At 46.2% G+C, this 16691-nt stretch overlaps 1 protein-coding gene across 14 annotated transcripts in view; it reads left to right on the plus strand.

The window, feature by feature from the left end:
• Positions 1–16691, plus strand: part of RIN2 (Ras and Rab interactor 2) — a 212063-nt gene that overhangs the window by 172178 nt on the left and 23194 nt on the right. For 13 of the 14 annotated variants that reach the window (XR_004969777.1, XR_004969778.1, XM_036321036.1 and 10 more), the window contains 3 exons: positions 1488–1560; positions 6848–6939; positions 9898–11049. Coding sequence is in view for 12 of the 14 variants with exons in the window: in XM_036321036.1 (XP_036176929.1) it covers positions 1488–1560; positions 6848–6939; positions 9898–11049 (1317 nt within the window). In the remaining 2 variants the exon portion in view is untranslated. The remainder of the gene's footprint in view (positions 1–1487; positions 1561–6847; positions 6940–9897; positions 11050–16691) is intronic. The other variant, XM_036321042.1, reaches the window with a different exon arrangement.

Below are 16691 nucleotides of genomic sequence, written 5' to 3' on the forward strand. Positions count from 1 at the left end.
TTCATCTGAGGTCCCTCCCAGCTAAAATGTTTTCCTCCCTCTTTTGTCAAAACCTCTGTCACTTCCTTATTCCTTTCCAGGGGACTTAAAGTGGTTGAAAGAGCTATTTATGCACCAAACACTAAGGTGCCATAACTAGTGACCACAGGCCTTGGTCCCGCTGTGATGGCCCCTTCCCAGGCCCTATTTTCTCCTGGAATTGAGGTGAATTGGAAGAGGAACGACTTATAAAAAGAGATACTTGTTTTGTCATAACATTTAGAAAATGTGGTTTAACAATAAATACCACCTTATTTTTGTATAGATTGTTTTCACATAAATTACTCCATTTTTTAAAATTTCAGTTCCCACTGCTACCCTGCTGGAAGACAATGAAAGCACTACTGTTGTCCATTTTATAGATGAGAAAACCAAGGCTCAACAATGTTAACCTACCCCAAATGGTTTCATCTTATTTCACTCACTAAGTTGTGGTGAGAGTGTGTGTTTCTGTGGGTCTCTCTGTTGTGGTATATGTGTGGAGGCGTAGGTGTGTTTTGGCTGCCACAGAAATGCTAAATAAGCAAAATAATACAACACAAGCAAATGATAGGCAAAATAAATGAGGATATGGTGTGTTATAAAAGGAAGAAAAACTCATTTGATTGAGGAAATGAGAAATCTTCCCAAACTTAAATGTCTGGAATGTTTTGGGAAGAATGACTGCATGAGTGGTACCCCAGCCAACATGGTGTGAGGAGTGGTTGGCAAATCCATGAACATTTGAAGTCCAGCCACAGGCTGTTCCATCATTCGGAAGATGTACAAATGGCCCACTATCTTGCCAGACGTCTCTTTTCCGTTCGGAAACTTGTGCACTTGGTAGTGGCAGTGGTGGGGGTGGGGGCACTCTATGTAGATGGGTTTTAGAATTTTTCATACTGAATTCAAACAAAAACTGACTCATGGAGATCTTGTGTCGTCCTCCAAGCTTTGTGCTCCTTCTGCCGTGTGTCTTTACCAGAAGTGGCCCGTTTTGGTAAAGCGGTATGTAACCCAGGAGGTCCATCTCAGGAGGGCCAAGGGCAGCGGGGGCCTTGGTGTTCCCCAAGCCCTGTCATATGCCGATGGCCTCTCTCTCCAGCCAGACTGGCCCCTTGACCCCTGCCCAACTTTGTATTCTGAACTTAAAAAGGAGGCAGGGGGTGGGGAGGCATAGTTGTGCAATTGGAGTGTGTGCCGGTCTGTTTACCAGGATTGGAGCCTGTGCTCCGAGTGAGTCAGGGACTGTGTTTCCCGGCCATCCACTCCGCACTGGCCTGTTTCCGGCTGGCGTGCACCCTCCTCACAGCTGGTTCTGATAAGCCGCACAGTAGTTGTTTGAGAGCGCTGAGCGCTGGGCGCTGGGATGGTCCCATACTCGCAGCAGGCAACAGTGCAGGCCGGCCTTTCTTTCCCAGAACGTGCTCAGGGACACTCAGCTGGTTTCCCAAATCTCTCTTTTCCAGCCTTTTCTCTGGAAGGCTCAGGAATCAGCTTTGCGGATTTATTCCGGCTCATTGCTTTCTACTGCATCAGCAGGTAAGGCCTCTTCGCTTATAATTTTCAACACCTGCTGGGGATGCAATATAATTGGGTAGAGGGATCTCTCAGGTGTACACCGATTAGATGTCACAGGAAGGATTAGCCACTGAAATAAAATGGTCGCCAAGCCCACTGTGCCAGGCTTCAGATCAAAATGATTGCTCTGGCCCCTCCAAATGTAGGATCTCATTCATTAGTACGATTATGTTCTCACGCTGCTCCCATGGCTCCTTTTACAGAGACCCGTCAAGCAGGGGAAACACAAACATTCATATACACGCACATGCACACATGCACACATACGCACACATGCACACACAGAGAGAAAGGGACCAGTGATGCCAACCGGTAACATTGAAAGATCCTTGATAAATTTCCCGAAAACCCTTCAAGGAGTGCAGTTCATTCTAAAAACATGGGTCCCTTAACCCAGCCTACACATTGTGCGTCACCATCCCTCAGGGCCACTGGGTGCTCATGGCCTTTTCCTCATTAAAGCGACCGTCTCAGTCGACATGAAGTTAAGCCAAACACCACGAGGTTAGCAAGTGTCAGGAGGGTGGGAGTTGTGCAAGACCTTTTTTTTTTCTTTTCTTTCTAGGCATAACAGTTGTTCACATCAAGTGTTTTTTCAGCGATATAGGACCCTAGCTCTTTATCTGCAGCGATGATTGCCCCTCTGAGCTCAGTTGGCCTCCTGTGCTTTTCTGTGTCTGTCGCAGTTGGAAGAGTGGTGACGGGCATGCGCTATTCATGGTGGTTTTCAAAGATCACTTCTCACAGCCTCTCTGAGGCCGAGAAGCTTACTTGGGATTGGCTTATTTTATGTGAATTTGAGGATCAGGCTATTTCTCCAGGACTGAGTTAGATGCTCCTTGTACCGGTTGGATGAGGCCTTTCAGGGGCAGGTACTAAGCTCTTTGGTCACCAGGCCAGGGGAACCCACACAATCGATTGCCTGAGGATGGGGAGACCCTTTTGGAGGGGGACCCTGTGCTGCTTCCCAGCAGGGAGAAACAAGGGGCTTCACCTAGAATTGGACCAGAGCCCTGTGAGTGTCCCAGGGGGCGAAACCTGCCAAGGTGTGGGCAGGAGCCCCTGGCCTGTGTGAGGACATCTGCTGCCCCAAGACGGGAGCTGGCTCAGGAGCCTTCACCGTCCCCAGGGGACCACACCTGGTCTGGCTGGAGGCTGACCAGGCCCTGGGAGTGATTTTCAACACTAACATGCCAGTTAGAGGTGAAGTTGGCCAGTAGTTACTCTTCATAGTTTGCTTATTGGTGACTGTGCTATTGTTGTGAAAGATGGTTACACCTATAAACCAGCATTGGGCAGCAGCACACAAAAGATACCATCTCTCCCCTCGATGTCATAATAGACTGGAATGCCTGCTGTCCAGGGCTGTTCCATGATTGAAGGAGAATGCAAAAGCCTTTTATAAACTGCAAAGCATGATGGGAACGAATATAATAAGATGCTTACAGAAAAATCCCAGCGTTGACATTTTGTGACGAGGGAGACCTGCGATTCATTTTCCTATTTATTTCAAGATGCAAAGGTTCTTGATGTTTTTGTTTCTCCTTTCCATCATGTTACTCATTTACTTACATCTGTGTTCTTAATTGATTTGATCCAGTCTTACCAAAATATTTTTGAAATGTCCTAGTTCTGTGGTCGGCAAACTGTGGCTCACGAGGCACATGTGGCTCTTTGGCCCCTTGAGTGTGGCTCTTCGTAAGCCTTAGGAGTACCCTAATTAAGTTAATAACAGTGTACCTACCTATATAGTTAAAATTTAAAAAATTTGGCTCTCAAAAGAAATTTCAATCATTGTACTGTTGATATTTGGCTCTGTTGACTAATGAGTTTGCCGACCACTGTCCTAGTTGGTTGTTAGTACCTGAATATATTCAGGTAGAGAAGGTGGCTGGACTGTCAGCTCTGGCATTCAAACAGAGCATATATGCACGTATGCACTAGACGAGAGAATTCACGGATCAGTAAGCATGTGATTTGCCACAGCGGGAGGGCATTGAAAAGTATAGCTGAGAATACAAATGGCAGTGCACAGGTTGGCCAGCGGTGCCTAGTAGCTCACTGTCGGTTGGTGTCATCAGTGAAGTGTAGGGCACTGCCTGGCAAACTTCTGCCAGAACCACCGGGAAGGTTCTTAGAATGTAGACTCCAACTGCGGGGGTCTGCGGCAGCGCCTGAGAGTCCATTTCCAAAGAGTGCCCAGGAGATGAGGCCCATGCCACTGGTCCTAACCTGCACTTTGAGTAGCAAGAGGTTAGAGGAAATAATTATCATGATTAATTATTAAATGTCATTGTCATTTCAGGGGCTTTCTGTATCTGTGCTAGGCACCATTCACACATTAGCTCTAATTCTCATCGAAACCCTGAAATTAGGATCATGAAGACTGTGAGTTGGCAAGAGTGAGAGACTTGCCCACATTCAATTAACCAGGAGCAAGTAATGGATTTGAACTCAGTCCTGTGTTGATACCAAAGCCCATATTTTCCCACTAGCCAGCACAGATCCACAGGCTTGGGGTCCCACACTTCATCCCACATCAGCTCTGTGAGTGGGTGTAGGGACCTATTCATCTACGTTATCCTATGTTCCCGACATATGGAAAGAGGGACATGTAACTTTCCTCCCAGGGTGTGTATGGGCCCCCCATGAGGTAAGGTGCTGGGTGCAGTGCAATAGTAGGTGGTCAATAAAGTTAGTGTTCTCCCCTTTAGAAATACAACATGTATAGAGCAAAGTTAAAATAAAATAAAAAACTCTTGGGTGAAATGTTTATACCTAAGATGGCTTTATTTGATCTGTTATGCAAGTTTTAGAATCAGGGCCCCTTTACTTAACAGTGTGTAGGTGAGAAGGAAGTGCCCCGTGTGTGTATGTGTGTGTGTGTGTGTGTGTGAGAGAGAGAGAGAGAGAGAGAGAGAGAGAGAGAGAGAGAGAGAGAGAGCACCTGTGAGCATGTGCTTGTGTGCTTGGAGGCCTGGCTGGCACAGTGAGAGAGGACTCGTGTACAACATCTAATTTTCTAGTAGATCAAAGCCTAAAACCACCCATTAGCAAATGGCAGATGTTGTTTCCTGTCATCTGTGTCATTAAGAAAAAACAAAAACAGTCATGTGATATTTAAGCTCAAGGTACTGCATTGGGCAAGGTAAAAGCTTAAAATAAACATAGGTTGATTGTGTTGTATGTAGCTTTTCTCCCCCAAATTGTAGATACTAAGTTGGTACAGCCATAAAAACATATATTCGCGTGGCTCTTAGGCGTTACAAAGTCCTGGTTCCCACTGATCTTCGTGGAAGATTATAACCAGGGTCATGTGTCTCCCGGGGTCAGGCAGCAGCTATTACAGATGCTGCCATCCCCTGAGGCTCCACCTGCTTCCTCTGGAACAGAGGCAAGGTGACAAGTAGAAGGAGGTGCTCACAGCATCTGGGGACAGGTGAAAGGGTCTTCTGGAAGCAAGAGGTGACCCAGGCTAGACACCCCAGGAAACAAACAGGAGCCTCCTGACTGCCAACTTGTAGCATTTTTTTTAAAAAATCTTTACTGTTGAAAGTATTACATATTTTCCCTGTTTCCCCCATTGACTCCGTCTAGCCTGCCCGACTCCTAGCATTTTTATTAGCAGTGTGTTAGAGCCCTCGTGACACTAGTACATTTATTTATGTTTGGCTCTTCTCATTGACCTTTCTAATTTGTTATTCATTGTCAGCAGCTTCAAGGGTTCCAAAATTCTCAGTCATTCAGATTTAATCCGTTGCAGCCAAGAATGTTGCCTAATCTTATAGTAGACAACAAGTTTTTTTTTTGTATAGTTATTCTCTTCAATGGAAATTTTCAGGGCATCTTGTATAGACAAAACACAAGCAGAAGCACCAAGTTTTGTCCCTCACTCCACCCCAGCCACGATGGCCCCTGGCTGTTCTCCACACATGCCACACCCTCTCCCACCCTAGGGCCTCTGCTCCTGCTGCTCCCTCTGCCTGGAGAGTTCTTTTCCTCACGTTTACTCCCTGGCCACCTTTAGATGCTCAATCAAACGCTATCCTCTCCTGGGGCTGTCCCTGGCCAACTCTCACACGTGAACACTCTTTATTATGCCCCTTTTGCACTTTATTTTTATCCAGGGCACACATCCCCTTCTCGTAGATTCTGTCAGTTGCATAATTGTTTATTGCCTGTTGGTGTCCACTTAAATGAAGCTCTGTGCAGGTGGGGACTTTTGTCTGTTTTTTTCCCCACCACCTGGAACAGGGTCTGGCACATCGTAGACGACTATAAACATTTGTTGAATTAATGAATTCACTATAAATTCAATACCACCACAAAAAAAAAATAACACCATTGTATTGAACATTCATCCATTCATTTATTCAAAACACACTTTCTCCCTGTCTGTTATAGGTGAGGCGTTGTGCTGAGCCCTGTGAAGAACTCGCCAATGCTTAGAGCATGGCCCTACCCCTTATCTATGAAAATGAACATATGTTTATTAAGCCTGCCTTTACCCTTTCTGAGAAAGCAAGAGATCGTGGTCCATGCATTTTCTAGGGGCAGAGCTGTGCCCTGGACATGGAAGCACCCTGGTGCCAGCTCAGCATTTTCTTGCTGGGCCTGTGAGTCTGCGTTGCTGCAGTGCAGTATGTGTCGGTCTACACATGGTGCCCGCATGCTGCGTGGTCGCCGGGATGTTGCACGAGGTCCTGTAAATTTGTCTTCCTACTCCAAGTGTGATCTCAGGACAGCAACATGGCCTTGGAGTCTGGCAGAAATGCTGAATCTCCAACCTCACCCAGACCCTCCGAGTCCGAGTATGCAGTATAAAAAGACGCCCCGGGGTTCATGTGCACTACCCTAAAACACAGAGGAACTCTTATGTCCATATTCATTGAGAATCTGCCACGTGCAATGCAATGGAACAATAAATGTTGGTTTCAAATTGCACATTCCTGCCCTGGGAGTTGGGAGCCAACATTCAGAGCATCTAGGAAATCAGTAAGAATGTTTTATGTCTATGATCGATCCACCGACAGTTCCGATATTATCCCGAGGTACATTGTAACTAACCAGGAAGGAAATCTGGTCCTGAGTGTGTTAACACAGGCAGAAGTTTTCCGGTTAGGCAGAATTTGATGTCTACTTAGGACACTTAAAATAGTTTAAGCTAAAATACGTCTAGGATGGAAATAAAAGTAAGAGATAGAAACATGACACGTAATTACAAATATTCTCTCTCCTGAAAAATTAGGGACGTTCTGCCGTTTACCTTGAAGTTGCCTTATGCCATTTCAACAGCCAAGACTGAGGCTCAGCTTGAAGAACTAGCCCAGCTGGGACTAAGTAAGTGGGGGCCCCGGCCCAGGTGTCTTTTGAAATGACTCCATGGAGCAGAGTCAATGGTGGGCTGGCTGATGATTCATCAAAGAGTAATCCCGATCTCCATGGCAAAACTTCAGGTCCAAAAGGTTCCTGAATCACATCTTCTGAGGGTCTTTTCCTAAGTCAGATGTTGCACCAATCCGCAAAGGCCCGTGCTGAGTTTGTCTGGGTAACAACCCCCATGTCCCTGCAGCGTCTTTGCGTTTGAGCTATCCTAAGTGTCCTGTTGTAATGCACAATTCTGCAGTGTGTCATTTCTCTCCTTGCTGGGGCATCGTGCTGGGGAAAGGCAGTGCCTGACAGAAAGGGAAACCCAGTGTGGCGCCTCTCATGTGCACGGGTTTGATTCTAGAGGAACCACAGGCATCGGGCATCGATGGAACTCCTGACAGCACAGGCGTCTAGAGTAACATCTGTCGCGCTTCCTCTCTTGTTCAGTTCCGGTCCTGGTGTTCTGGGCCATGTCTCTTACGCCGCCAAGCATCCTTGCTCTGGCCGGCACTGGCTCCTCCTCCGGCCTCTTGGAGGCCCTAAACCCAACACCGAGCTGCTAGACAGTGGTTGACAGTGGGTCAGGACATACAGTTCACCCAGTTTCACTTCTTTGTCCTACTGTCCTGGGGATTTCATGTGGGTTTAACTTTTACAGAACATTTTCCCTCCTAGATGAGAAGGGAAAATTCTCAAGATCATAGGGCTTCGGTCTGCAGATAAACAACCAGGCCATAGTCTTTGAATGGAAGCTTGCGACTCCGAAGGGCAAGTGCTGGGATTCCTAAGGCCTAAGAAACTATATTTGACCCAGCAAATAAAAATGTATGTGTTGCCCCTTTGGCATATTTTTCTGTTAACATAAATTTGTTTTGAAGCCGATGTCATTGCCAAGGGAGCCTGCATAATTCATAGAGAAGCCCGGAGGTAGATTCAGATTTGGTTCTGCAACCCGATTGCTCCAAAAGAATTGCCCAGTGTGTCTGAAGCCTGGTCATGGGCAGTTGGGTAGTAGGATTGGGGAATAGAATCTTGCTAAAAAATACCAGGGCTGTATAAATGTCCCCGCTGAAAAGCTATGCCATCTCCTACAAACTGAGTTTTACACACCTTTAGCATTTTAAACAGTTCCTGAATTTAAGTTAATATAACCAGCTAGACTGTAGACCCCTTGAAGACATGCATCAGGGCTCAGTTTTCTCTTGTGACGTCTGTCCCCATAACTCCTGGATTCGGGGTTCAGCGTGCAGTGTATGCTTTGTGCTGACGCGGAAGGACTGAAGCGTCATGGGCAGCAGTAGTGCCCTGCAAAGAAAAAGGCAAACATGGCCTGTGTTAGCCATGGCTGACAGTCGGAGCAGTTCCACCAAGACCCACACTGGCCGATAGAAACACATAGAAGGCAGCCAGTGTGTAATTTTTAATTCCCTAGTAGCCACATTAAAGAAAATTTAAAGGACATAGGTGAAATTAATTTTTATAATTTATTTGATGAAAGATATCTGGAATGTTATTTCAACATATAATCAATATTAAAATATTAATGAACTATTTTACATTCTTCTTTTCATACTAAGAATGTATTTTCTCCTTCCAGCATATCTCTGTTTAGGCACTAAATTTTCAACAGAAATACATGATGTGCATTTAGATTTCCTTAAATTTACGGTTGAAAAAGTAGATTCACATACCCAAATGCCAAGCCTGCTTCACAGTTTTCCAGGAACTGAATTGAGCATCAGTCTTTAAATCTGAATTAAGTAACATTAAATAAAAGTGAAAGCTGAGTTTCTCTGAGGCACTTGCTGGATCTCAAATGCTCAACAGCCATAGATAGCGGACTGTTGGCTGTCGTGTTGGACAGCACAGAACGAGAGGGAGGGGAAGGAAGGATGCGAGAAGGCAGGTGACACAAGCCCCCGTATCAGGCGTGTTTCCATCACAGACAAGGCAGGGCAAGTGCTCCCAATATCAGTCTCCCCCCACACCCCATGACCAGCCATTCTGGGCCCACAAGAAAGAAACACATTGTAAGCAAACACAGCAAGGCAGAGCTAGAGAGAGAGAGAATGACCTATTCCAGATGGAAATTACAACGGACAGCACTGCCTTCCTCGATTCGCATGGAAAACAGACCCAGCTGGAAAAGGGGACTCTGGCAGTATGACTTGCAATAGACAACCTGTACTGCTCCGAAGAGTGTTGAATATGTATAGGTCTGGGTGAGGAGGTTATAGGCTTTGGGGCGGATGGTCAGCAAACCACAAAGATAAATGGTTGAACTTGGACTTAGCATTTGCATAAGTTTGCTGTCCTCGTTTTTGCTGATGGGACCCATGAGTATATTTTTTCCTCCTTTTGGGGTTTTAATGCTGAACACGTAAAACCCCAAGCGGGTTGTGTAACATCCCTCAGGCCCCAGCTGCCGCTCCTGCCCATTAAAGGGGAACTGCCCGCCCTCTGTGGAGGGCATCCCAGGAGAAGGGAGTTGGGAGGGTGCTGTGGCTTTGAGAGTGGCTTGGTTTTTGTAAAGTCAGGGAGCCCTCTGGCCTTTTCTAAGCTTATACTGTAAAAAAAAAAAAAACACAAAAAAAAACCACTGTATCTGGTTCTTTGTGCCTCACCTGGGAGAAGGCTGGGCTGGCTTTGTATGTTGGCCACACCATTTCTCAAGGGCTTTGAAGGTGAAAATCCCTGGCGCCTGCCTGAGCCCACAGCTGAGCTTGCAGCATTTCTACCCTCCCAGTAAGGGAATGATGCAGTTAAAGCACACAAAACAGAAACAAAACAAAAACACACACAAAAAACACCAACGAAAGTGCTTCCCCTTCCATTGTGATTGTCATGAAACTGTGCTTTTTTTATTTGTGAAGGAATGACCCCGTGTACTGTATTTACATTCTTGTGTTCACTGATGATGACTTTCAGATTTTTGGAGCTCTCCAGCTGACAACAAACCCCCAAACCCTCCACCTCCCCATAGGACTCCCTCCTCAGACGGTGTTTGTCCCGCCTCCCGCCAGCTCTGCCTTATAAATGGAGTGCATTCTATAAAAACCAGGACGCCTTCGGAGCTGGAGTGCAGCCAGACCAACGGAGCCCTGTGTTTTATTAATCCTCTTTTCTTGAAAGTGCACAGCCAGGACCTCAGTGGAGGCCTGAAGCGGCCCTGCACAAGGACTCCCAACGCGAATGGCACCGAGAGGCCTCGGTCCCCCCCACCCAGGCCCCCGCCACCCGCTATTAATAGTCTGCACACAAGCCCTCAGCTGTCCAGGACTGAAACCCGGGCGGGCATGCCAGAAACAGTCAACCATAACAAACATGGGAACGTAGCTCTGCTTGGAACGAAACCAACCCCCATCCCTCCACCCCGGCTGAAGAAGCAGGCTTCTTTTCTGCAGGCGGGAGGCGGCGCAAAGACCTTGACCAGCAGCCAGCCTGGCGGGGACCAGGCTCGGGAGCTGCCGCAGGAGCAGGAGCCCAGCGCAGCTGGTAGCCCAGGTGGCGCCCCGCCTGCCGAGGCCCCGGGGGATTGCACAAGGGCCCAGCCCGCCTGCTCTGAATCACGGCCCCCGTGGCATGGAGGCAGACAGAGGCTCAGCGACATGAGCATTTCCACTTCCTCCTCCGACTCGCTCGAGTTCGACCGCAGCATGCCTCTGTTTGGCTACGAGGCGGACACCAACAGCAGCCTGGAGGAGGACTACGAAGAGGAGAGCGATCAGGAGACCATGGCCCCCCCCATCAAGTCCAAAAAGAAGAGGAACAGCTCCTTCGTGCTGCCCAAGCTCTTCAAGTCCCAGCTCCGCAAGATGAGCGGGGTGTTCAGCTCCTTCATGACCCCCGAGAAGCGCATGGTCCGCAGGATCTCCGAGCTGTCCCGGGACAAGTGCACCTACTTCGGCTGCCTGGTGCAGGACTACGTGAGCTTTCTGCAGGAGAACAAGGAGTGCCATGTGTCCAGCACGGACTTGCTGCAGACCATCCGGCAGTTCATGACCCAGGTGAAGAACTACCTGTCTCAGAGCTCGGAGCTGGACCCCCCCATTGAGTCACTGATCCCCGAAGACCAAATAGGTAAGTGCCCACTTTGCCTTTATGTAGAGGCACATAGATGATACAGTAACCTCGTAGGACAGTGCATTCTGTGTTCACCCGAATGAAGACTTCTCTGGGAGTTCAAAACATCAGCATACTCTGCCTCGCCCCAGTTTGAATGCCAGCTTAGCTTCTTAACATAGACCTCACAGGGCTGCTACCAGTCAGGCTGGAAAAGTGGGAGCTGCTGATGGGAACTGCAGAATGGTTCGGCTTGGGGATCAAGTTTGCTTTCTGAGCGTCTGGTTGCCGTCTGATGTTGTGCTGTGTGTGTGAGGCATTTCTGCTGAGGGTTTTCTGAAAGTGGCTCTCTACAGGCTGTGCACGCACAGAAAGTTATGTTTGCTGTCTTCGGGGGCGGGGGCAGTGGGTGTTCGGTTTTGCTTTGTTTGGGAAGGACTTTTTATTGAGGCATCACTTACATTCAGAAAAGCGCAGCGATGACAGTGTGCAGCTCAGCAAGTAGAACATGACCAGCATCCAGAAGACCCCTGTCACCCTGGTCCCCAGAAGACTTCTGATCTTACAGAATTCAGTGACAAGCACCGTTTTGGAGTGGGGGGGGGAGTTTATTTTGTGTGCCTTTAAAAAATAAGTAATAGTTTGGAGGTCACATGAAAGGTGTTTTCTCCGAAGTCAAGGGGAAATACTTTCTTTATAACCTCATTGAAAGGCTGAATTGGTGGTTACTTTGGCCAAGGAAAATTTGAACTTGGCAGGCAGTCTTTTTTTCCAGGGTGAGAGTGTTGAAGGCTTTTTTTTTTTTTTTTTAATTTCAGAAGGTTGACTCTAAAAGACTAATTTCAGAAACCTCATTCACTGGGCAGCCACAGCCAAAATAGCTCTCAAACTCTTCCAGGCAGTTCAGAAAGCTAAACATAAGTTTCTTCTTTCTGATTGGGGCTGTTTGTCGAAAGTAGTACACAGTATATGGTAAGGAGTAGTGCCCCCCCCCCCCCCCCCTCTCTCTCTCTCTCTCTCTCTCTCTGCCCCCCCCCCTCCCCCCTTTGAGTGAGTTTCAGCAGTTCTTTGATTTTCTCACAACGGAATCAAAGCCTTGTTTGTTTTTCTGTGGTTGGAGCCTGGGTCCATGAGGCGTGGTTAGAGCTGAAGACAGAGGCTGGGAGGAATGTGCCCTTGTGATATGTCTCAGAATTGGAAAAGGCTTCACAGAAAATCAAATAACCACACAGACCACCCCTTCCCCCTTCCCACTGGATCCTGCTTCTCAGGGGAGACCTGCTCAGACGTAATAGTATAATAAGGACCCAGAACCTACACAAAAAGCTTCCTCTGAGATGGCCCACGGGGAGAGCAAGGCAGGCGCTGATGTCAGCCCTGAGGTATGTGGCAGGCATCACCAAGCCAACCAGCCTACAGAGAGGAGGCTCGCAAGGGGACAAGGGCCTTCCCTGCTGAGAGTATAAGCACCAATCCGCATACCGGTCCCAAGAAGCTCTTCTTCCAGCTTGTTTTTTCCTTTTAATCCTCACCTGAGGATGTGTGTGTTTTCAAATTGATTTTTTAGAGAGAGAGGAAGGGAGAGAAAGAGAGAGCAACATCGATGTGAGAGAGGAACATCGATCGGTTGCCTCCTGCATGGGCCTCGACTGGGGATGGAACCCGAAGCCTCGGTGTGTGACCTGACCGGAAATGGCACCTGCATCCTTTTGATGTACTCGCTCTTGGAGTGCACGACCCCATTTTCTCCAAAAATAAATATACACTTGGCGACTTCAGAAATACGCAGCTTTTAATTTAAAATCTCAGGTCCTCTACAAGAAGGGAGGCTGACATCTATGGAGCCCCTAATTTGAGCCGGGCGGCCTGATCAGACGATCTCAGTGAGTCCTGGCCTCAGCCGGGAAGCAGGCATGGGCACCATCCCTGTGGGGTAGAGAAAGGCAGGGCTTTGCCAGCTGGAGTCCTTGGTCCCGAGGCCACACCAGCTAGTAACCTTAGCAGGTGCAGCATTTGAGCTTCCTTATCAGATTCAAAGCCCAGGTTCTTCTAACTTACCCCCTTGCTGCTGCCTACATTCATATTTTCGCATCAGAAATTAAGGGGAATTGAAAAAAATTTAAAGTACATTGTACACCTAAAACTAATACATTGTTATATGTCAATTACATCTCAACTAAAAATTAAAGAAAAATTTTACATTAAAAGAGAAATTAAGGGAATTGGAATAGAAGCTGACCCTTTGTTGAGGCAACTCAGACTAAAGCTCTGTGGAGATGTGGATGTAACCAACTTAAGCTTTGCTATGTTTTTTTTTTTTATTGGTTTATTTGTTTTGGTTTTTAAAGCTTTTGCATTCTGGGTTGCAGGCTCGATCCCCAGTAGGGGGCGTGCAGAAGGCAGCCAATCAATGATTCTCATCATTGGTGTTTCTGTCTCTCTCTCTCCCTCTCCGAAATCTATAAAAATGCCTAGTTCAGAACTATCTCCTTCACAAATTGCGGGAGAAAAGGACAGGACCAGATTTTCCAGGAGTAGAGAACCCTAACTGGCATTCTTTTTTTTCAATCCTCACCAATGATATGTTTTACTGATTTCAGAGAGCGGGCAAGGCGGGGGAGGGGGAGGGGGGAGGGCAGTGCTAGTAGACGGGGGAGGGGGGGGGAGAGAGAGAGAGAGAGAGAGAGAGAGAGAGAGAGATTTCTCTCTGAAATCTATAAAAATATATTTTAAAAAAATAAAGCTTTTGCATTAAAACAGGTACTTCACATCTGCTGCTTCCCCAGGAATCATCATTCTGTTTTGAAAGTACAGTGAATATGCTGGGCTTTTGAAATTAAGAGGAAGGTATACCGAGCAGAGGTTAACCCAAAAAACTGATTACAAGTCCGACTGGAGGGAAAGAGGTGACCCAATTTTTAGAAAGCCAATCCCGTACATGCACAAGCTACTCTATTAGAACTGAGAAGAAATTGGACTTAGTCTAGTTGTCTGTTTTGATATATTCATAAATGAAGGGCTCACTAGTTTACTACAGGCGTAATAAATTGACTCCTTTGAGCCTCATAACCAAGTCAAGGTTGGCACATTTGTTTAAGTATTGTTTGTGGTTTGCATATTTATGAATGGAGGCCAAGATATATAAAGTGACATGCAGAGGGTTATACTACTGGTAAGTAGGGGAGCGTGGGTTCAAACCAGGTCTTCTCTCTCTGTTATCTGCTCATTCTCACCACATCTCACTTCCTGGATGGAAGTAGTCACTTTGAATAGACTCAGTTGGATTGCCATCCCTAGAATCCCAAGCCTCAAATTTGTTCTGAACAGGTGTCTACTAATGCTTGTAAGGCTTTTCAGGAATGCCAGTTATGCCCTGGCCAGTGTGGCTCAGTTGGTTGGTGTGACTCAGAGTGTCATTCCCTGCACAGGAAGGTTGCTGTTTCAATTTCTGGTCAGGGCACATACCTTGGCTAGTGGTTCAATTCCTGGTAGGGGCACATGCAGGAAGGAGGCAGTCGATCAATGTTTCTCTCCTCTCTCTCTCTCTCTCTCTCTCTGCCCCCCCCCCCCCCCCCCCCCGTCTACTAGCACTGCCCTCCCCCCCCCCGCCCCCCCGCCTTGCCCGCTCTCTGAAATCAGTAAAACATATCCTTGGTGAGGATTGAAAAAAAAGAAGAATGCCAGTTAGGGTTCTCTACTCCTGGAAAATCTGGTCCTGTCCTTTTCTCCCGCAATTTGTGAAGGAGATAGTTCTGAACTAGGAAGTGAGAGTATTTAAATTTAAAGCCTGGATTTAAGAATTTCCATCCTGAAATTAAGGACATTGAAGGAGGCATTTCGCTACCCACATAGAATTAGAGTCATCATTCATATGTGAAAAATGACCATATGAATGCAGTTGTGTATGCATTTAGTTTATGGAGATAGTGCTAATCTCTCTTCTTCAGAGAGTGGTTCTTCAATTACAAAGAGAAAACCCAGTGGAAGAAAACTAAGTATCTCTTACCCATTGCCACTTTACCCATATGTCCCTATTATAACCCTTTAGGTCAGCACTTTCTAGGTGAGTACAAAATGATAGTCAATCTCCAAAATGGAAAAAAAAATGCTAACAAACAACAAGTGTTGGTGAGGATGTGGAGAAAGGGGAACACTCATGCACTGTTGGGAATGCGGATTGGTGCAGCCACTGTGGAAAGCAGTATGGAGTTACCTAAAAAATTAAAAATGGAACTGCCTTATGACCCAGCAATTTCACTTCTGGGGATATACCTGAAGAAACCCAAAACACTAATTTGAAGGAATATATTCACCCCTATGTTTATTGCAGTGTTATTTACAATAGCCAAGATTTGAAAGCAGCCCAAGTGTCCATCAGTACATGAGTGGATACAAAAGCTGGCACATTTACACAATGGAATACTACTCGGCAATAAAAGAGAAGGAAATTTTACCCTTTGCAACTGCATAGATGGACCTGGAGAGTATTATGCTAAGTAAAATAAGCCAATCCGAGAAAGACAAGTAACATATGATTTCATTTATATGTGGAATCTAATAAACAGAATAAACTAACAAAATAGAAACAGACTCAGGCATAGATAACAGACTGACAGTTGTCAGAGGGGAAGGAGGTGGGGGAGCTGGCTGAAAAAGGTGAGGGGATTAAGAAAAAATAACACCTCATAGACACAGACAATAGTATCGTGATTACTAGAGAGGCAGTGTGGTGGGGGAGAGGTAGAAGAGTGAAAAGGGGGGTAAATGGTAATGGAAGGAGACTTGGGATGGTGAACACACATTACAATATACAGATGATGCATTATAGAATTGTACTCCTAAAACCTACATAATTTTATTAACCAATGTCACCCCAATAAATTCAGTAAACAAAAAAGAGAAAACATGACCGAGAATCATTTCAGCCAAGATTCAATTTAAAATGTAGTTTCATAAAAAGAACTTATTTTGAACTAGCTTTTGCTTACTTAAAAAGTAAATGCACATCTTAAAATTAATTGTGAAATACAGAGAAGTATAAAGAAGAAAATAAAATCCCCTGGCAAGTTCTATTGAGTTAAAACACAAACTAAAAAACACCTGCCATTCTACATGGTTGTGTCATGGAGAATTTGCAATTTCTTTGGCTGATTCTTTAAAGCACTTCCACCCCAAAGGCTTGCTATTTAGAGGTTCTTGAATAAATATTAGTTGGTTGACATCAGCTTCACTCTTCTGGTTGGAGAATGAAGCCAATGAGGATAAGATGTGAGTTCCCAGGTGAGCCAATTCTCTGTTCATTCCAGGGCCATATACAGGGTGGGGCAAAGTAGGTTTACAGCTACAGTTGTGAGTATGCAAAACACAGAGTCTATTCTTGTATTATTTTTTATTAACTGATAATAATACAAACAGCTGTAAACCTATGTATGCCACACCCCGTATTATGTTTCCCTGTGAACAGTTATCCACTCCATTCACCCCTCCCTCTCCAAAGTGGTACATGGAAGGACAAACAGATGCTTTAACAAAAAGTGCACACAGTTTCGGGTCCTACTCAACAGCCCTGGGATCAGTAACTTCATCAACAGAGTGAGGTATACGCATTATTGCTGTGTCCCGCCCAGGGAACTACAGACAGGGTATGACATTCCTCCTTA

Source organism: Myotis myotis, unplaced genomic scaffold, assembly GCF_014108235.1.
Source record: "Myotis myotis isolate mMyoMyo1 unplaced genomic scaffold, mMyoMyo1.p scaffold_m19_p_9, whole genome shotgun sequence".
In the NCBI taxonomy this organism is placed as follows: Eukaryota; Metazoa; Chordata; class Mammalia; order Chiroptera; family Vespertilionidae; genus Myotis; species Myotis myotis.